Source organism: Crotalus tigris, unplaced genomic scaffold, assembly GCF_016545835.1.
Source record: "Crotalus tigris isolate CLP2741 ecotype Arizona unplaced genomic scaffold, ASM1654583v1 scf7180000017614.5298720, whole genome shotgun sequence".
Taxonomy (NCBI): domain Eukaryota; kingdom Metazoa; phylum Chordata; class Lepidosauria; order Squamata; family Viperidae; genus Crotalus; species Crotalus tigris.
Genome location: NW_024096513.1, coordinates 2040196 through 2061375, shown reverse-complemented (window position 1 = coordinate 2061375; position 21180 = coordinate 2040196). Strand labels below are relative to the sequence as shown.

Below are 21180 nucleotides of genomic sequence, written 5' to 3'. Positions count from 1 at the left end.
CAAGCAAGCCCCAGCTGACGTCTCTCTTGACGTCTTTTTCTCTCACGGTTTCCAACTTCCCCATCTTACACTCTTTCTGAGCTTTGGATGGCTTTCCACAAAAAGGAAGCACATACCAAGCTACAGGTAGTCCTCGGCTTATGAGCAGCCGCTTAGTGGCCATTCAAAGTTACAGCATAACCCCCCCCCCAAGGTACTTACAACCCAATTCCGACAGCCCTCCCGTGGTCATGTGAACGCATTTCAGATACTTGGCAACTAGCCTGCATTTGTGGCCATTTATTGTGCCCCACAATTAAGCGACTGCAATTAAGTTGTTTTTGTTGAAACAACTTTTGTTGCAAAAAAAAAAGTAACAGGGTGATAACCTGCTTTACAACCATCGTGGTTTACAAATGGGCAGGCTCTATTAGGGTCGCAAGTTGGGACTTCCTGCATATTCAAATGCCTTAAATACCCCCAGTGCTTTGTGAGGTGCCGGGTCCCAAATGTTCAGGCCTTTGGTCTGCCTGTTTCTGCAAACCACCTGCAGCTTCTTTCTGGAGTTCATTTTGCGTGGCCTAACAAAATTATTTTCTTAATATGGTTTGTGCAAGCACTCTAGACAAAACCCTTTTACATCTTTTGCCCAGAAACCAAATCAAGCTTTTATCTCTGGAATACGATGCATCATTTACAGCAGGGGTGTCCAGGTTTGGCAACCTGATTTACAGAATTAGCCGATGCACAATCAGTTCGTCTGAAAAGGGGGCACTGCATTTTGAGACAAACATGACGATATTTCATGACGGAGCTTATGGGTCTGCTCCTCCGAGGGAGCTCTTCTTCTCTAGCCCGGATCCGAACTCAACGGAAGCAGCAGAGGACAAGAAGCGAGACCGCCCCGTCAGCTGGATGGAAGGCTGCTGTGGCCATCGGTGGGAAGCAACTCCCCGCAGAGGGAAGATTAGTCTGAAGGGGGGGATCTCATTCTCCCAGGATGAAGTTTCACAAGAAGCAGCTTTTGTCACCTTCACCAGCCAGTGAAAGGAAGCAACTGCCTCTTTCTCCTGCAACACAGACAGACCTCGGACACGTTGGGAGAGAAGGAAATCCAGGGCCCTGTCACTGCTGGAAGCAGTTTTCCTTCCTCACCGGCTGGTTCATGATTTCCTGGGTCAGGTGCAGCTGCACAAAGATCACTGATGGAAGCACGGAGGAGGAGGAGGAGGAGGAGAGGTGGGCAGAACATGGGGGGGTGGGCGCAGGAGAGGGGCAGGCTGGGGCTCTAGCGGATGCTGCCCCCTTTCAGAGATTTGCACGTCAGGCTCCCCAGAGCAGTCGTGAGATTCTTCCCCTTCCACTGGGCCACAAAGTTCTCAGAAATCTGGAGGTCAGCCTGAGGAGAAAAAAAGGAGGTAGTGCCAGACTCAACGTCAAAGACTGTTCCTAAGCACGTTTGCTCAAAAGGTCCAGGGCTGCCAGGGCTCTTTTACCAAGTCAGTGGGCTCCGAAATAAAAGAGCCAACACAACAGCACAGTCCCTAGGCAACACACACCCAAGCACCCACAGGCTAGTCCTTGCTGCTCTCTAGCACTGTTGTTATATCCAATAAATAACCTAATTATTTTGAAGCTGCCATTGAACATCCATCAAAAATGGATCAAGAAATCCAAGCTCACAGTTCTTTTTCCAGAACTAGAAATAATGCCGTTAAGTACCTCCATCCCTTACACTTCCTTCTTCCTCTCTGGAGAGAGCAAAGAATTAATGGGCCACATAAGAGGCTGGGATGCTTCAAAGGGTTTGGCAGACTGCTCTTCCATGGGACATGTGTTAGCGCCGATTTGCCACAGGCAGCCTCATGCAACAGCCCCAGCTCTTCCAGCTGCTCCTGAGCCCTTCTGCAAAGGCTGCTCCGGCCACTCTTAGGATGCCCACACACCTGGGCGAGGGGAGCTGTTTGGGTTGCCAACCCCCCAAGTTGGATGCCACTTAAGCCTCTGTGCAAACCTGCACCAAGACGGAGCTTCTCTACTTACCTGCAGCTTCTCAAATACTTTCTTCTTGGGCTTCAGCTCATCATCCGGTTGGCCATTCTCAAAGCCTTCTACAAACACTCGTTCTCCAGGACAGGAGCCTGCTGGGGGGTCCAAGGGCTCCACTCGGCAGGGATCTCCAGAACTGAGGCGATGGAGAAAGAAGGCATCCATGGGAGAACGTGAGCGCAACGTGAAAGGCGCTTCCAGCACCTCAGCCCCTGCCCCACTTCCTTTGCTAACCTGAAAGCGCAGAGCAGCATGGCCTGGGACTCCACTCCTCGCATCTTCTGGGGCTTCATATTGCAGACCAGCACCACCAGCCTGTCCTGGAGCTCTTCCTTGGGCACAAACTCCACCAGACCACTGACCACTGTACGAGGTTGGGCCTCCCCCAGGTCAATCTTCTCCACGTACAGCGTATCGGCATCAGGATGCTGTAGGTATCAGAACGGGAACATCAGTGACCAGCAGAAAGCGCCTCCAGTGTGACAGGCCTAACTTTAACGGCACCCACAAAGGGTGGCACCAAAAGCACCTCACCTTTTCCACACTGAGCACTCTGCCAACCCGGAGATCCACTCGGGACGGGATGACTTCTTCGGAGTCGGAGTTCTTTGTGGAGCCCTTTACGGCAGATTCTGCAAGTAAACAGCAGAGAAAATAAAGGTTTTATTAGAGAGCTGGAATTTCAAAAGGCAACAGTAGACTTTGATGTGTTGAGCCAAACCAGCCTGGCCTCCCTAAACTGGCACATCTTACCATCTTTGGTAGAAATGTTCCTTTGATCAAAAGCTTTGGAAAAAAAGGGGGAAACCCACTGAATAATTTTCTACAATGAATCCTGCTGTTGGTACATTGTAATGTACATTATTCCCAACACCTATACACTGATACAATATATAAATGGACTCAATTCCTGTTGCCACTAGGTTTATTATTGCAAAACTGTAAGCACATCTTTCTTTGGATCAGGGAAGGACACCTTTGTCTGAAAAATGAACACAATAAAGAACATAACAAGACCAAAGATTAAGGATAAATGCAAATTATTTTTATGTATCATTCTCAGTTGCTTTTCCTTGGTATGGTTGGTATGCTTTTATTTTTGCTTTTGGTGTTGGTTTCAAATAAAGCTATGGAATACATCTTATTATTGCTGCCTGATTCCTATGCCCTTTCTCACTGAGGACTCTACACTGCAGATGAGCAGGCCATGTGTGTGGGGGGGAGGGGGAATGGCACAAAGCAGAAATGGAGAATGCAAAGAAAAACAGAGAAAGGTGAGAGGTCTGGGGGGGGGCTCTAAGCCCCAACTTCAGCTTGCATCTCGCCCACTAGGCATGTGGCAGCCCAGCCCAGATGGAGCCCCCCCCCGCCTCAATTCTTGTGGGCCTTACTTGCTGTGGAGGCCTCAGGATATGCACGGCTGGCCAGCTTCTTCATTTGTGAGCTGCTGAACTTCTCTCTGATGGGATCCAGGAGTTTGTTCAAGGCCACCTCGATGGAGTTTTTCAAGTCTCCCGGATGGACAACCTGGTCACAAGATCAAAGCAGAAGCCAGACAGTTCTTAACTTATCAACATAACTGAAGCTGGAATTTTACAAGCTATTTTTGTGGTGATCATTAAGCAAACACAGCTGGGGTTAAACAGACCTGTTTTCCACAATGGGCATTTTTGCAGGAAACTGGAAGCAAACATTGAAAACTGGCAAAGCCCATCAAAAATCACAGTCTTATGACCATGGGACACTACAAATGGTCATAAATACAAGCTGGTTACCAAAAACCTAAAATGCAAGCATATGATTTTGGGCGGGGGGGGGGGGAATCTGAACTTTGAAATCTAGTTGCAAATAGCTCTGGGGAGATCCGTTGAAACTCTGAATGGTTGCTAATTGACCAGTTATTAAGCAAGAATTACCTCTATTACAACTTAGTAATATTGACAGAGAACTTATAAAAACTGGATGCAATGGGCTTTGTGTGCAGCAGTCCAATTTTTTTTGGCTGTAAATTGTTTGCATAATGTCATTTATGTGGTGATCTGCAAGACCCCCAACTCTAATTCAACAGATATCCTTGATTACTGGACACCCCCCCACACACACTGAACTGTTTTATGAGTCCAAAAACAGCTTCCAGAGTTTCAATCTTTCTCACACCCTTTATAATAGGAAATTGGAAAATGAAGGGGACTTGCCCTGTGCTTAACAATTTTGTCTAGTCAATTTGCTTCCCGTTTTGAACAAACGGGGTGATTTACAGCTGAATAAATCGCATTCATCCTGATTTATTTAGTGAGAGATATTGAGCAATATGTACAAATTACCCGCTTGTTTCCAATAAGGTAGAATTCTAAACCATTTCAATTTATTATATGCAAACTGGCCCTTTGTTGTTCTACATCAATCTGATGAAAGCTATAAAAAAACATTTGCCTTTGCATTAATCTGACTTGCGTGTATTTTTAATATATAAAGTATGTGACTCTCCGTGACTCTGGGACCAGCTCTAGTAAGTATGCAGAATGACAGAAAGTTTTTCTCCAAACATCTGAAAGTAAAGTACAGCTAGGAAATTACCACAAATTCTCTGCCTGAATACAGGGGAGGAAACCAGAGTTTGCAAAATCAAAATCCCATTTATTACCTGCTCAGCAAAGTCCTTCTCAAGATCCCCATAGCTTGTGTAAGTTTTATTTCCTCCCCACTTCTCATCTCTAAGGATCACGAACTCTACAGAAAAGTGAAGATGTCTGTTAAACAAGAGGTCAGTCACATACATAGGCCCACATTTAATACCAGCATCCTCAAAAATTCTTTTGGGTAGGATGATGCTGGGCATCACAACCACCTATAACGATGTCACTTAATGCCCACCTGACTTCAGGCCAAACAGGTTTTTCACCCAGGCCCAAAGCATGCAAAGTTCATTTCAGAGCCCTGGGAGCTAGGCCAAATTTCAGCTGGAGAACTGGGACCAATCCAGGCTGAAGATGGTAGATAAATCACAAAAGGAACCAAGACAGACAATGGGACAGGAAATAATATTGATGTGGAAGAAGAACCTGTTTGGCCTGGACAGAGGAGCTACAAGGAGAATGGAGCAGCATTTCCTGAAGCACCATCGGGTAGAGGAGCAAGAAGCCCCACCTTTCTGTGGAGTCCTTGGTGCTCTCTGAGTTTGTTTTCTTGCAGACATTTCATTACCCAAACCAGGTAACGTCATCAGCACTAGCTCGATCATGAATTCTGCAAGAACACCACCAAGCTCAGACAGCACCAAGGACCCCACAGATCAGCCCTGAACAGCAAATATTCTCTCCTGTTGGTACTTCACTTCTGTAATTCCCACAGCAAGAAATGCTTTAAAAGCCAAAATTATAAGAAGGTAGATTTTGACTGAATTAGCGACATGGCAGATGGTCTCTCCCAGAGATCCCTTGCTTGGGCCACCAATGACTTCTTTTGCCGCTGTAAAGAGACTCCCCTCCCCTCCCCCCCCCGCGCTTCAGGATCCTGGAATGCTGTCAGGCACATCCTTCCGTATTTCCCGCTGCTTAGGATTCCTTTTTCGGCTGGTGGAAAGACATGAGATTTGGGTAGGAGGAAACCAGTCTCTGTGCTCCCTGTTCTCCTGGCCATATTTCTCCTCCTGCTTCTCCCCCCTAGCAAGGCCAGCGCTGAGCCCTCTGCCCCTCACCTGATCTGAGGGGGAAGAGCACGTGCTTGACAAAGGACAAGACCCCGTTGTTCTCCACATTTCCTGGCTCGCAAAAAGCCTTCTTAAGCTTCTTTTTCACATCCTCTTTTCGGTCCAAAAGATCAATCTTAGACTCCTAAAAAGGGGAGAAAAAGAGAAGATGGTCCAATATTACTCTTTAGGCACAATTTGAAGTTTTTTAAATAAAGAGGAACTATAATAGGATTTCAATAGGGTGTATTTATATTAATCAATTACAGCATTGTTTCCCAACCTTGGCAACTTTAAGATGGATGGATGGATATTTAACTCACAGAATTCCCCAGCCACCATGAATGGTTCCCCAGCATGAATGCATGCTGGCTGGGGAATTCTGGGAGTGGGTCCACTCATTTTAAAGTTGCTACAGTTGAGAAACCCCGGATCAGAGTTAATATCACAGGTATATTATCTACCCCTTGATATTGATTGAATCCTTGAACATCACTCCCCAACCTTTTCTCTTTGGTTACATTTGCACTGAGCGAGCGTGTGAACAATCAGCTGGAATCCCAAGCCTCTCCCTGCAGGTTCCGCTGGTAGGACGATGAATGCATTCGCGATGGCTGGGGCATCTCCTGGGCAACCACCGTCTAAGATACCTGCAGGCCTGTTCCTGCCACTGACCAAGGTAGTGTTCGTGCCACATTTTGGGTACCATCAGATACAATGGATTTAAAAAGCAGCCACTGAATCAGGTGGATTCCACTGCTGTGTAAGAATCCATCAAATGTATTCATGTCAACAGGCTAATTTTGCTTTGAGGCTGTTCATTTGAGGTTGGCAAAATCATCTCACTGCTTTGATGAAACATGGTTTGGGATATCGGTTTCTTCTTCATTTTTTCAAGTATTCTATTCCCCCCCCTCATTTTGTTTCTTCAATATACTCATCTAATTTTATCTGATTTATGAACCCCCTTCCTTTATGCTCAGTTTGATTAATTACCCGTTCTAGGAGCACCTCTGAAAACCACTGAAAGGGCCAGCCCAGGACAGCTCTCTCTCGCCGGCCGGCCTGGGCTGTTGGGGACCCACCTCTTCCGAAGAGCTCATCTTGGTTCCCGTCAATCCAGGCACCATGGGGTTCATCAGATGGATGCGTTTGGTGTAGCCCAGGGACGGGAGGTACTACAGCAGAGCGAGAAACACACACAGGTCACACACAAACAATTCAGGAGGCTGAGAGGAAGAGAGGTGGCTTAGTGGATGAAGAGACACACGCCGCTCCTCCAAGAAGGGGGCTGAAGTGGTGTCACAGGCCAAGCAACCAGCACTGCTTGTGGATCGGCCCCAGCAGCTATTTTATGGTTGATCACAACAATATCACAAGACTCTGCCTTCCCTTGAACAACGGCAGATGTAGACCTAAGCCGGGCTCAGAGGTTCCTTCTCCTGAACAGACGAAGCTGGATTGTCCCTTTCCTCTCCGTAGAGAGACTCCCTCCCCTTCAGCCAGGGCTTTCCCCACACCTGGAGAGAAATTGCCAAAAGAATGCCCCTTCCAGAATGCCCCTTCCAGACTGAAGCCTCTAGGCAGGGAGAACATCCCAGGAAGTTATGCTGGCAGGTGAGAGCTCCTGGAAAATATCTTGGTCTAGCCATGGGACACCAGGTTACAAGTAATCAAGGAGAGAAGCAACCTAGAACTAGGAGAAACTTCCTGACAGTGAGAATTAACCAGTGGAACAGCCTGCCTCCAGAAGCAGTAAATGCTCCAACACTGGAAGTTTTTAAGAAGAGGCTGGACAGCCATTTGTCCGAAATGGTGTAGGGTTTCCTGCCTGAGCAGGGGGTTGGACTAGATGACCTCCAACATCCCTTCCAACTTTACTATTATTATTATTATAACCAAAGGCAACAGAATTTTGGCCAGCATATTGGAGAAGGGGCAGCCTCTGCGCTCACCTTTTCTGCAAAGGTGAAAATTTTTCTCTGATCCACTCCTCCAAACTGTGCGTCAACTTTCAGGTACTCTTCATCCAGTGCCTGCAGCAAGAGCAAGAAAAAAGGACTCCTTAGGAACTTTAAGAGAGTGCTCCCCATGTTGTCTTCACCAGACATGTGCAAGGGCCACAGCTGAGAGGCAACGAGCTCCAGAAGCTGGCCATGAAGAAACAAGTAGGCTGGCCATTTCCTTTGGTCAACCACAACTGCCATTCTAGTTTTTATGCAGCCTGCTGTTATTTAGTCTACGGAACATTTGCAAATGAAGCTCAGCTTGGAAATGAATTCACACATATGCCTCAGAAAGGTGTGCTGCTCCTCAAATACCGAGACTGGGGAAGCCCAAGGCTGAATCACTTCCAATAGACTTAAAACCAGGGTGTTTGCGCTATTCTTATCACTCTACAAGTGCTGGGCCCTGCACACATACCATGAACTCAGATTGTGTTTTTTAAAAAGGTAAACAGTTGGCTAAACATACAGATGTCCCTTTCTCTCTTCCATGACCTGTGGTGGGTCCTCGAATGTTACTCTACCTGCAGCCCAGGGTAGAGAAGACCACTGAGGAGGGGGTGTTCCACTTGTTTCACCACTTCTGCGCCAGCTTTCTTGGCATCATGCTGCGTGACAACAGAGGACAGTCGATAGACATCCAGGGTGTATTCCCTAGGCAGACAGAATGCAAGCCATGATACAAAGATACAAACGGTGACATGGAGCCGTTTTCACCACATGGCGCCTCTTTTGCATAATGGTGGTGGCGCTAGCGCGACTGGGGGTGTGTGCATGCACAAACATGTGCACATTGGCCAGCCTGCCCCGAAACCCGGTGGCCAGCAGGCCATGGCCCGGTAGTGGGCCGTGGCTCACAGGTTGGGGACCCCTGATCTAGAGCAACAGCAATCCTCCTTGGAAGCAGGAAAGATTTCCATTAACCGTTATGTATATTTATTTATCCCACGTCTGTATCTCTTAAGCCTCTATAATTCCCTCTATAATCTGCCTTTGGCATCAGATTCTATCTCCCCCAGGACTTCTCCTGGCAGGAAGAGGGCAGCTTCGGCCTGCCCAACTTACTTGCTGAGCTGGAAGTCGGTCCCTCGGACAAACCGAAGCTTCTCCAGGGGCACCCCAATGCTCTCCAGCATCGCCTTAATGACCCCCTCGTAATACTGGGTACGCAATTCCAGAAGTTCCCACGGAGCCTTCATATTGTCTAGGTAGGCATGCAGATCAGCGAACAGAACGGTCACCTGAGAGACGGGGGGGGGGGAGAGATATGGGCTGCTGTCCTTTGGGTGAGGCAAGAGGAGGCGATGTCGCTTCCCTTGCCCTGGTGTGAGGGCGAGTCTGGGAAGTCAGAAAATCCCCCTACCCTTAGAGCCAAACCAGAATAAAAAGGCAACCTGACTGGGGGAGGAGAGCATTTGAAGAGAGCCGCACAACTGCGAGGCATCCTGTTCACTTCTTGAACCAGCCCCAAAGTAGGCGAAGACGGCGAGCTTAGTTCCCCCCCACTCTGGGCACTGTTTTGGCAGCTTTTAAGCAGGTGGACTTCAACTCCCAGAATTCCCCAGCCAGCTTTGCATGTCTCCCTCTCCAGAGGTCTCCAATATTCCACAGGCCCTCCAGACCCATATGGAGACAGCAGTATGACTCCCCCCTAAGGATCCAAAGCAAAGGCAGAGTTGGCTCAACCTCACAGCCAGCCTTGAGGAAGTCTGCAATCTTGGACATGGGCACGAAGTAGGCGATGTGAGGCTTGCCCGTGGTGGCTGTCCCCCAGTAAATCTTCAGCTCCCGTTCTTTCAGGATGGCTTTCAATTTGTCCTCTCCAAGAACCTCCTGCAAACACATAGGATTGTTTAGTGTATCTGCTGGAATTTACCGAAAGTCAAGATTAAATGCCTTGACTGCAGCAGAACTCTTCCCAAGGCCAGCATCCACAAAACACCAGACTCGCACAAGAAATAACTAATGCACTGTTAAAATACTGATTTGTACAAGTAGTCCTCGACTTACAACCATTTATTTAGTAACCAAAGTTACAGCAGCACTGAAAAATGTGACCTGCAATCAGTCTTCACGCTTACAACTGATCAAAATCTGGTTGCTTGGCATCCAGCATGTATTTATGACAGTTGCAGTATCCTGGGGTCAGGCAATGGGCGTTTCTGACCTTCCCAGCCGTCATCCAGCAAGCAACGGGGAAAGCCGGATTCAGTTAAGAGCGCATGAGTCACTTAACAACTGCAGTGATTTGCTTAACAATCATGCCCAAAAAGTCATACTTAACAACAGAAAATCTGGTCTCAATTGCGGTTATAAGCACTGAAAAATGTGACTTACAACCAGTTCTTTGAATAATGACTTTAGCTTCTCCCGGGCCAGGGTGCTTAGGGTTGTCCAGTTTAAGGGCCAATTTCTTCCTGTCCCCTTGAATCCCACCGCCCCTTCTTCACCACCACCCCCAGCCAAGTACCTGCAAGTTCCGGGTGATCAGGTGAAGCCTCTCCTGGGCGGTCAGATCTTCCCCCATGGCGACTCCCCGCCAGATGCTGACTCACTCGGCGGCCTCCCTAGTCTGCAACCCGACGAAAAGCCCGTTATTGCCGGCGCCGCCCCAGCGCAACGCCCGCCCTCGCCCCCAGGATCAAGCGGGGAGATCAGGCAGGCATGGCCCACCGAGGCTCTTGCAGGCCGCCTCCCTCCCTCCCTCCGGCCAGCCTTCGGCAGGGCAGACACGGGAGGCCTGGCGGGGACGGAAAGAAGCGAACCTCTCGCGCGCCGGTCTCCCAGCTGTCTCCCGGCCGGCGCCCCCCACGCGTTGCATCAGCCGCCGCTCGGCGCTCCGCTCCCCGGCCTGGGCCCGCTTCCGACGAGCACCGAAAGGCCGATCGGAGGGGCGGGGCGGGAGGCGGGGCCGGCGCCGTTCCCGCGAAGATGGCGGCGGGTGAGTGCTGGGGGGGGGGAGCAGAGACGGCGGCATGGTAGGCGGCTCTCGGCCGGGAGGGCTTCGTGGGGCTGGCTGAGGGGGTTGAACTCGGGGGGCACTTTCCTGCGGCCCCCTAGCCTGGGGGGGGGGCGTCTGGGATGGGGCTGTGGCCGGAGGAGGGCATCGCAGACGGCGGGAGGGCACTTCGGTAGACGGGGGTCCGGAAGAGAAAGCGGGGGGGGGGCATTTTTCCGATTTGGGGCCCAGCCGCCCCCAGAGAAGCGGGGAGGCTGGAGGAGAAACGGGCTGGAACAAGGAGGGCTTCTCGCTGCCCTTTTAAACCGGTTTTGTAGTGTACCCATCTGGGTAAAAAAAAAATAAATGGGGATTTATACGAACAAACTCAGAATAAATCCATTTACTCGAACATTACTGTGCCTGCCTTTTAAATATCAAACAAAATGCATTTTTCCAGATTTTTTTTCAGAGCTTTAGGTTCTTGGCAAGAGAGATGTGGAGACCGTTGGTCTGGATCTTCTCCCATGACCCAAGAGATCAAGTTCTCCTTAAAGTGGAACTATCCTCAGTATAAATTCGCCTCACCTAGTTTTTTTAATAGATGTCTTTACTTTTAAAAGTTTATGTCTAGCATTTGTTCTCCTATGATTAGAAAAGTCATAAACGTACTAACTTTAAAAAGGTCAGTAAAATTTAAAATAGCCCACTGCTGAATGGACAGGAAGCAATAGAGAGATACTAGTCTCCAAAGATTAAATAGGAATTCATTCAAAATTTCTAGTTTCTAATACCACGACAAATGTCTTTGGCATATCCCCTGGGCGCTCCTAGAAGATAGTGGCAGTATTTTTGAAAGTAGACCAGAAGCAAAGGTCTAAGGTGTAGACAGCATCCCGTGGTCAGGGTCACCTGCTTTTTGGCATGCAGAGATGTTTTCATTAACTACATCCACTGTGGCTGCCATTTTATTATTAGCTAACTTCCCAACGACAATTCACAGTATCTTAACTTTCCAAGTAGACCCTGAAAGTGTAGTGTATTGTTAGAAGCATAAATTAATTGGCATAAACACTTGTTTATTGAATGTTGGTTTTGAAAATTTTTGGTGTAAATAAGTCACTGTGAAATAGAAATACTGTATCTTCCCTTTGGCTGGGAAAATTAGGACTTTGTTGCTGAGAATACTTTTCCTATTATATGGATCGCATTATGGTTAGTCCTTGATTTACAATAATTCATTTAGTGACCGTTTGAAGTTACAACAGATTAAAGAAAGATTAAACATGGTTAGCATACTGTACCAATACAGCCTTTAAAATACCCATATGGCATTAAATTTTACTAATACCAATAAATCATTTAAAAATATTTCCTCTTTGAAAAAGACTTAAAAATACAATTTTATTTTTTAAGCTTATTTATACCTTTGAATTAATTTTGACTCCTAGTGACTGCCTGGACATGACTGCAGTTTTCTTAACCAGATTTTTTCAGAAGTGGTTCACCATTGCCTCCTTCCTAGGGCCATGAGGAATGGCTGTCCCAAAGTCACCCAGCTGGCTTTGTGGCTAAAGTACGACTGGAACTCAGATGCTCCTGATTTCTATCCTTAACCACTACACCACTAAAACGTAACCACTACATCTGGTTTCTAACTTTAACAACTACACCAAACACTACACTACTCCTTTAAAGTGTAACAAAGTGTTACACTTCTTTTAAAAAATACAGAAAGTACTGAGATACTGTTAAAGTAGCAGTTTTCTTACCCTTACAACTTGATCTTTTTGTCACAGTGGGCTGCTTTGTTTTCTTCTGTTTTCCTAAATCTTGGTATTGTTTAACTTCCTCTCATATATAGACTTTCATCAGCAGAATCTGACGTGCAGGTGAAGCCTTGAGGAAATGACCTCCAGTCCCTGTAGTAAATTTGTTCAGGCTACCTATTAAAATGAAGTCTATTGGAAGTCTGCAGCTCAGTGAGGCTAGCTTGTTACTCTAGTCACACAACAAGCCGGTGGCTTGACTTTTAATTTGCATAATGAAGCCTCCTTCCAAGGATGTGCAATCTCAGGAGAGGAGGAGGAAAGCCATGCTTGAACTTTCTCAAAACTGAGATTGCAGGTAATCAGAGACCACTTTGATTGAAACAGGGCTTCAGTTATAAGGTTATCCTTCCTTAGTCTTTAACCTGGAGAGTGGAGGGTGGGATCCTTAAAATACAGTGGTCAGAAAAGCCGCATTGTCTGCTGTAGTAGTTTCTTAAAGTTGCTTTCTCTAACGCTTTAGGTTCTGGGAGCAAGAGGCATTTAGAAGAGGAGTGTGAAGAAGGGGGCGCAGCAGACACAAAGAGACAACGCTGTATGACCTGCAGGTGCTCATCCTCTCAGGCACATTCCCTCAGCAGTGGAAGAGCAGCTTCTCCAGGCTCTTTCCTGAGCAGCGGTGGATGCTTGGATAATGACTTGGATGACGCCATCCTGGCTCGTTCTGATGAGGACATGCCAGATTCTCCCACCGGACTCTCTCGTGAAGCTGAGGATGAGCTCATAGCAGAGGATCTGGAACCCCCCCCATGTTTTGTAGCAGTTGAAGTAAATAGCTGTGAGGATGTGAAGAGGGGTAGCCTTTTAGCTTGTCCTGAACCTGCACAGCCTCTGAGGGCTCTGGATGAGGTTGAAAGCACAAAACCTCTTCCTCAGACCGCTTCTTCAGCCAGCTCAAGTGAGGGGGCTGTTTTCCCGAATGATTTGGAGAAATATTTGAATAAGAGCTCTCAAAATCGAGCAGAGTTTGATGCAAATTACAATGGTCTTAGGATTCCAGAAGCTGATTCAGACGTAACAGCTTCTTTGAATCTGGAGAGAGGTCTGTTTGGAAAAATAGATAATGAAGCAATAAAGACAGTGACAAGTGTTTTGCCAATAGGAAGCCAACTAGTGGCTGAACATGAATCATTTGGTGCGGTGGGTGGACGGTCCTCAGAGAGACAGACTTCCCTAAGTCACAAGCAGCTCAGAGGCGAGAATACAAGCAACCCACTGCCTGAAAAAGAATTAGATACTGTTGACTTGCATGCAGTGTCCACTCATGTCAATGGCCAAAGAAACGATTGTGTGGAAGTTCCTGATGTTAAAATAACCAATAGGTCAGAATACCTCCCCCTTCCCCTTCTTCCAATGATATGCTGTTAGGCATGCTTTCTCAATTCCCACAGAGTTTGGAATGTATTTGTTTTTCCCTGCTTTGTACAAGTTATGGATTGAGTTGATTACTCTTCAGAATCTGGAAATGCATTTGAGGGCCTTGTATGTGTGACGTATGATGGGGTTGTGTTATCCCTTTGCTTCCCACTAGATGGTAGTGAGCACTAAAACTTTTACTATGGAAGAAAGATTCTATGTCCAGGTTGATGATTTGGAAGCCGTTAACATGTTTTGGTTTTCTTTTACATTTTATTTTCCTTATTTTCCTCTCCCCTCCCCTACTCCCCCAAATCCCAGTTTTTCTTTTCCATGGATATAAGAATTTTTCCTGTTTGAAATACGACACAAGATTTTTTTAACAGTTGACAGTCTTCATCCTGCAGAGGGCTAAAAGCTTGTACTTCCTCAAAACCAATATTAAGCTATTCAAGATAACTTTCATATGTCTGATGCTAGGCAGTGGTAGCTACTCATAGCGCTGATTGTTATTTTTTACAAATTGTGGATGGTATGAAAGCATGCCTGGTTGGCCATTGATGTTGCTGTAGATATCTGCTTAGGTCAGGGGCCAGGCTGTTCTCTGTCACCAGAAATGGAAGCGAATAGAAGGAGGTAGCTCCATCTCCCCTAGCTGGAAAGCAGGGCTTAGAACCTGGGTGTGTACCCTTTGGCGTGCCTGAGCTGCATTGAATGAAGAGGAATTCTCTTGAGCTGTGTATAAAATATATAGTTAATGTATATTAATCACATAACGATGATAAAAGTTTACGATCTTGTGGAGGCGTATTACTAGCTGTCCAGGGCCTCATGTGGGCCAGGGGTCGGACACACCTGGCTTAAAGTGTCTTCCTGTGTCCTCTGAGAAGAATTAGACGTAGTAGACCGCTACATATTCCTTGGCCAATGGATCTCAACGGAAGGTGATACAATAAAGGAAATTGAACGGCGTGTTAAATGTGATTGGCAGGCATTCGGCTAGCTAAGCGTAGACCAACCTCCCCCTATACCTGTAGAGAAAAGTTTTCGATCAGTGTGTGCTACCCGCTCTAACATACGTCGGTGAAACATGGACACTAACCTCACAATCGATACAAAAGCTACGAGTGGCGCAAAGAGCCATAGCAAGAAGCATGCTCGGCATCACAAAACAAGATAGAAAGACACACATGGATTAGAGAACAAACGAAAGTATAAGATGCCCCCAAGGGAGAAAAAGAATGGAAATGGAAATGGGCTGCTCACATAGCAAGAAGAACCAAGAGGGCAGGTGGACCAAGGCAGTCACAGAATGGATCCCACTTGATTAAAAGTGTCCGTGAAAGAGACCTAAAACGAGATGGATTGACAAGATCAGCAAGTATTGCGGGCCCAACTGGCGAAAGAAAGCTTAGGACCGTCTCGATTGGAAACATGCAGGCCTTCATCCTGCAGTGGATGGACAATGGCTAAAATGATGATGGTGAATGAAATGGCATGCCATGTTACCTATTTTTAACTAACTGAATCATCAGAATCTCATGATGTATTTTTATCACTTATATGTTGCTGAAGTCGGGATAAATTACTCAGCATTCTACAATCAAGGCAATTATCCATTCAAAAGATGAATTAAGAATAGTTTGACAAGATTTGTTCTTGAAAATCCATGTTGACTTCCAGTAATTAACAAAGCATTTGGCGAGACAAATACAGGAAGTCCTCAACTTATAACCACAATTGGGACTGGAATCACAGTTGTTTAGCGAAGGGGTGGTTAAGCAAGACACCCACGAGACCACTTTTCTCAATGACTGCAATCCCGGTTCTCCCTCTTACGGTTCTTAAGTAAACATACTGATTGTTCAGTAGATGGAGCTGAAACGAGGTGCCTGCCAGAGAAAGGGAACTCCTGGGCTGGGCTGGAGAGAGAAAGGTCGGATCCCAAAGATCCCAGCCTTCTTTTGAGGTGGAAGGGAAGTCTTTTGGCAGCCGGCCACCTTCCCTGTTGGTTCTCCCCCACTGACCTTTTGGGGAAGCTGGCAGAAAAAGGGACTTATTTCGTAAAAAAAATACAGTGTACTTAGACTGTTTTAAAGATTTTTTTATTTCTTTATTACTGTTAGTTCATTTTCATTTTTTTGTACCACATCCTGTGTCCTTTTGGAATTTGGCAGCATTTTTTTAAAAAAACTATTTCAGTCAGTATCCGGGAATGCCGTTCCTGTGATCCTGGAGTTTTAAATTCAAGTAAAGATACATTTCCCTGACCATGTTTCTGCCAAGCCTGAGCTTTAATCCTGATGCTTCACAATTTCATGGTGGAACACAGAATTTGTGTGGGAGAAGCCTGAACAAAGCATTGCTACAGCTTTTCTTTATTACCTGTTAACATTTTCCTTTCTTCATTGAGCAGGTGATATACTGGCATTTTTCCTTTCCCCATTTTATAGTTTGTTGACAAGTTACACTGGGAGCAAATGTTAAAATTGAACTCTTGACTGAAAATGGAGCAGACATTCACCCCATTGTCTGTTATTTAGAAAGATGTTTAATCTTGTGAGACAGTTCATTTATGAAAACGAATTTTAAAAATTTGGAAGTAAAACCTTTTTACTTTGGGTTATCTGAAAGTAGCAGGAACAACCTCTGTGCAATTATGTCTTGCTTTAATTTTCAAAACTTTGCTAGTAATTTGATCTTTCCTAGAAGATCATTTGTGGTACAACTTGCATATAGTTATTTTTTTCCCCTCCTCTTCTAGTCCTGTAAAGCCTAAACGGATATTAATTCAAGAAGCAGACCTTGAGTCAAGAAAAGCGAGATACGTCAATGCCGTGCTTAGCCATGCTAGCTCTGTCCCGTCTCTCATCGGTAAGTGCGAAGGTAAAAGGGGAGTTGTGGGTGGCAGAAACATCACTAAGGTCAAAGTGGAGGCTAGCACATTCCCGGGTTCCTGGCTACCCTTTCCACTGGGAGGAATTGGATTTGTTCCAGAAAAGACTTCCTTGCTTGCTTCCATTTTATCCAGGCTAGAGATGGGGGTCAGGTGACATGGAGGTTTGTGTGGCAATTTTTATCTAATAAGAGTTCCAGAAGGAATTTTGCTTATAAAAATTCCCAGAATACGCCTAGCTTTATAAATGAATTAACTTGCAACATACATTGAAATGTAAAGTAAGCAACAGTCCTCATTTTACTGACCTCGGAAGGATGGAAAGCTGAGTCAACCTTGAGCCCGTCAGGACCGAACTGGCAGTGAGCAGTGAGTTAGCCTGCTATGGCTGCATTCCGACCACCGCTGCGCCACCATAGCTCTACAGTCTATTGCTAGTTGTCTGAGATGTTGATTTGAGATTCTTTTTCTATGACTAGAGGATTTGACCTTTTCTTAAAGTATCCTGTTAGGCTAATTGTTTTGGTCTAACTAGTTGGTGAAAAATGGTAGCTTAGAAAATGTTGGACTGATAAAGCTTAAATAGTGTTGGACTGCAGGTTGGAGGACAAATTGGGGGAAAAAATGATTTTAAGAATCTCTCCTTTATTGTATTTTTAATCAAACAGCACTTTGAATTTTCTTGGTCCTGAGCAAATGCAATCCCCCAAACCGCTGGCTCTTCTTTTAGCGTACGCTGTTATTCAACTTAAAGTAAGGGTTGTCTCTTCCTTTCTTTGGTTAGCGAAAAATAGATTCCAAAGTGTTAGCAAAATCTCCCTCCTAACTGTCATGTTTTGATTCATCTTCTGCTCTGCTGAATTTCAGACCCAGTCCATGAGTTGCACATCCTGGTTGACACAGTCGCATCGGAATCCAGTTACGACCACCCAACAGACTTGACCGTAAGGTAGGATGCCTCTGAGAGGACAGGCAGAATTCAGGGGCAACCTTTTCTTGGGAAGCAGCTTTGCTGATCTCGTAGCATGTAAAAACAGGAATAATTATTTCAACTTTGAGGAACTAGAATTTATTATCTATCAGGTTGGCAAAATATCCTTACTTACATGTACTGATATTTGGACGATAAAGACCACACTATGGTTGAATAACGGAGATTTATGGATGCATATGAATTAGATACAAATTTTGAGCATTTTTTGAGCATTTATTTCCCCGAGGTGAACAATAATTGAATAAAAGAGAAATTGGGGATAAAATTATACAACTGAAAAAGAAAAGAGTATTTTTATAATTTATAAAAGTCATTATTTTAGAAAGGTAATGTCTTGAAACATCTATTTCACTCTAAGCATAGTCTTTTTATCTGAAAAAAATGGAGGGGAGGGGAGCAGTTCCTCGACTTGCTAGCTAAACACCTTTAGAAACAAGCAGCAGAATCTGACTTGCCTGAACATTCCTCTCTTTGCCTGCCGAGAGCTGAACTACGGGACAAGTAGTCCTTGACTTATGACTGTAATGGAGCTGCCCATTACAGTTGTAAGTCACGACAGTTGTAAAGCAGGTTTCCCACACGACCGACCTGATTTTACGACTTTTTTGCGGTGATTGTTAAGTAAATGTGGCAATCATTAAACAAATTCATTGTTTGCTTTGTGGTGTTTTTGCTGAAAATCAGAAGCAAAGACCGGTTTTCAGCCAAAACTTTGTAAATTGCAGCCACATGCAAACGGCCCTAAAACGTGGGCTTATTGCCAAGTGACCAGGTTGTAAATGCCTTTTGGGGAGGGCCTGTTGTAACTTTGTATGGTCACTAAATGACCGGTCATAAGTCGAGCACCAGTTCTGTCAACTCATGAAGACTCAAAAGGGCAAAGGAAGCCTTTGTAATGCAAAGGAATTAAAAACTCCCCTTTCCCCCAAATCCTAGCTTTGATTTTCTGATAGTGCTTTGAATTCTGATCAACGTGGCGGTGTTGATTTTGTTAAAAGTTTGTTAACTCTTCTAATAAAAAAAATAATACCATGTTCTTGAGGAATGTTCCCCTGTTGGTTTGACAATGGCTGTGGCATGGAGGCTTCGGTTTTTGAGATGGGACTGGATAAAGTCAGGGAAGAGGAGGTGGGCGGCCTTAGGCCTAAAAACGAAGAGAAGGCAGGCTAGGAAGGGGCAACAGAAAGAGGATCCGGTCTGTAGTTTCCTTGCTCTGTTTATGGTGTCCCAGGCTGAAAAGGGAGGGCGGGGCTCCCGGTATTCGTGTGGAAAGCTTCCCCAAGAAAAAGGGAGAGGAAACTGTCTTCAGGGTTGGGTCGCTGCTCTTTTGTCTCCCAAGTTTTGCACTGACGTTTTTTCTTCCTTTTTTTTTTTTTTTTTTTGTAAAATGCCTTCCCTACCTAGGAACTACAGGAAACGGAGTCACAGCCAAACTCAGAGGTTCAGTCTCAGCCAGTGGGTGGAGCGCAGCAGGCGCAACTTTGGCCGGTTTGATGGCCTTCCTGACCGCTTTGAGCGCAGCCCAACCCTCAGCTAGAGGACCTTTTATTCCGAGTTGTTCTTTAAATGTTTAGGTACCAGAAGTTCAAGTTGTTTAATGTGTGTATGTGTTACTATTAACATGAAGGCCAGTTTAATGTATTTGCTTTTATTACAAATACTTGTTTGTTTTGTCTTGAACATTTTTCACGGCTGAATATTTTAGAAATGTTGTATTTTTACTATTTTGTTTGATATTGCACCTTGAATATGTTATAAATGTTTCTTTTAAAATTCTGGGACCTATTCTCCTTTTTCCCCTTCTATGCTTACTGCTTGACTAGGTCCAGATTAATTGTTTATCTTCTCCGTTTTTAAAATTTGATGGAAATTCTAGGCGCTCTGACTTTGTTACACTTCGACAATGAAGAACAATAATACCAAACATCTCATGTTCCTTCAGATACAGAACTTTTAATGGAGTCCATTCACACATTCAAATTATTCACCCCTTCTTGAAATGCTCATATGTGTAGGGCAGGGGTAGGGAACCTTGGCTCTTTTATGACTCGTGGACTTCAACTCCTGGAATTCTGGGAGCCCACGAGCCTATCCCTGGTGTAGGGGATCATCCGGCATCATAGGCTTTAGAGGACTGCTTAAAATGTAGAAGCTTTTTCTTAAGTCATCATCCCTCTAATAACAAAAGCCAGCTATTGCAAGTGATACTAGTTTATCACCCCTGCTACAGAACATTCAGAGCTTCTAATCTAATGCATCAATGCTGCCACCTGTTGGCAACTTTTGATGGCATTACTTTTCATTCAGTCCCTGAATATGCAACGTCCACTGAAGGTTCGTATTCATAGCTTCAGTTGGAGAGATAGACATTTCCATGGGACTTTCCATTAAACATTATCCCTCTCATAGGAGAGACCCTTTCTTTTCTACTGGACTTATTAAAAGAATTTGCTGGAAGATACAACTGAACTGCAAGAGAGCAGGGCTTTCCCACTTCAGATACTAAAACTTAACATGTGGCTTAAAACATAAGATAGAAGAGAAGTACAAACCAGTTGGAGACTGCAGATGAGTAAGAAAATTGTAGTAATTGATTGTATTAAAGGATGGCATGCTTTTAATTGTTTTTATTATTGTCTTGCTAATGTTGGAACTCTTTGTAAACAAAGGTTGTTGTTTGGCCAGGGTTACATATATCATTTCCCACAGATTTCTCCTCTCCTGTTTAGATAGTGGATGTTTTAATCCTTTGTGGATAAGCATCAACTTGAAAAAAATGCATGAAACAGTGTACTACAATCAATGTGGCATCAACTATGGGAAATAATAAGTGTTCTAATTATAAGTTAAGCACAGCTAGGGTTTGATGTTTGAATGCCAAAACAGAATCACATAATGACTGGGTTCACATATCACACTGACATAAATAAATTAGAATTGTTTAGTTTTACACAAATCTCTAATTTGTAAACCAGGCAACATCATTATGGTGCAGTGTGTTGTATTCATGTTCTCTCCATGGTTGTTCTAAGTACAGTTTGCCCATCAAGAACCTGTGGATCTGCCCTTTCGAAGCAGGAACTTAAATAGGGTCTCTTTGTCCAACTGAGCATCAATGACTAACTAGCTGAAATTTGAAAATAGTCCTGTTCGTAGATGTTGCTGCTAGGGTACTATGTGAGCCAAGCAATGGAGTTTCCAAGCAATGGATAGAAACTAATCAAGGAGAGAAGCAACCTCTAGAACTAAGGAGAAATTTCCTGACAGAACAATTAACCCAGTGGAACCGCTTGCCTCTAGAAGTTGTGGGTGCTCTGTCACTGGAGGTTTTAAAGAAGACACTGGGCAGCCATTTGTCCGGAATGGTATAGGCAGGGGTCCCCAATCTGTAGGCTGAAGTCCACTACTGGGCCATGGCCTGCTGGCCACCAGGCTGCAGAACAGG

General features: G+C 45.2%; 2 protein-coding genes across 7 annotated transcripts; one reads left to right on the top strand and one right to left on the bottom strand.

Annotated features, from left to right (window-relative positions):
* Window positions 1-264: 264 nt before the first annotated feature.
* On the bottom strand, window positions 265-10613 carry YARS1 (tyrosyl-tRNA synthetase 1). The gene is made up of 14 exons (XM_039328465.1): window positions 10488-10613; window positions 10193-10294; window positions 9409-9555; window positions 8788-8963; window positions 8247-8376; window positions 7672-7752; window positions 6802-6894; window positions 5726-5861; window positions 4673-4758; window positions 3420-3555; window positions 2563-2660; window positions 2263-2456; window positions 2023-2164; window positions 265-1378 (listed from the first exon to the last, which is right to left on the bottom strand). Exons 2-14 carry the CDS (start codon window positions 10247-10249, stop codon window positions 1268-1270), a joined length of 1587 nt encoding a protein of 528 aa, XP_039184399.1. The 5' UTR covers window positions 10250-10294; window positions 10488-10613; the 3' UTR covers window positions 265-1267.
* Window positions 10596-20691, top strand: LOC120301375 (S100P binding protein). 6 transcript variants are annotated; one of them, XM_039328539.1, is made up of 5 exons: window positions 10596-10663; window positions 12953-13811; window positions 16610-16719; window positions 17609-17690; window positions 19140-20691. In XM_039328539.1, the coding sequence occupies exons 1-5, from the start codon at window positions 10654-10656 to the stop codon at window positions 19270-19272; spliced, it is 1194 nt and encodes a 397-aa protein (XP_039184473.1). In that variant the 5' UTR covers window positions 10596-10653; the 3' UTR covers window positions 19273-20691. The 6 variants fall into 6 exon arrangements, 3 of the variants coding, with proteins under 3 accessions (XP_039184473.1, XP_039184463.1, XP_039184494.1); XM_039328529.1 differs by lacking the exon at window positions 10596-10663 and adding an exon at window positions 10930-12787; XM_039328560.1 differs by lacking the exon at window positions 10596-10663 and adding an exon at window positions 10944-12787 and having other exon boundaries at window positions 12953-13037.
* Window positions 20692-21180: the final 489 nt, after the last annotated feature.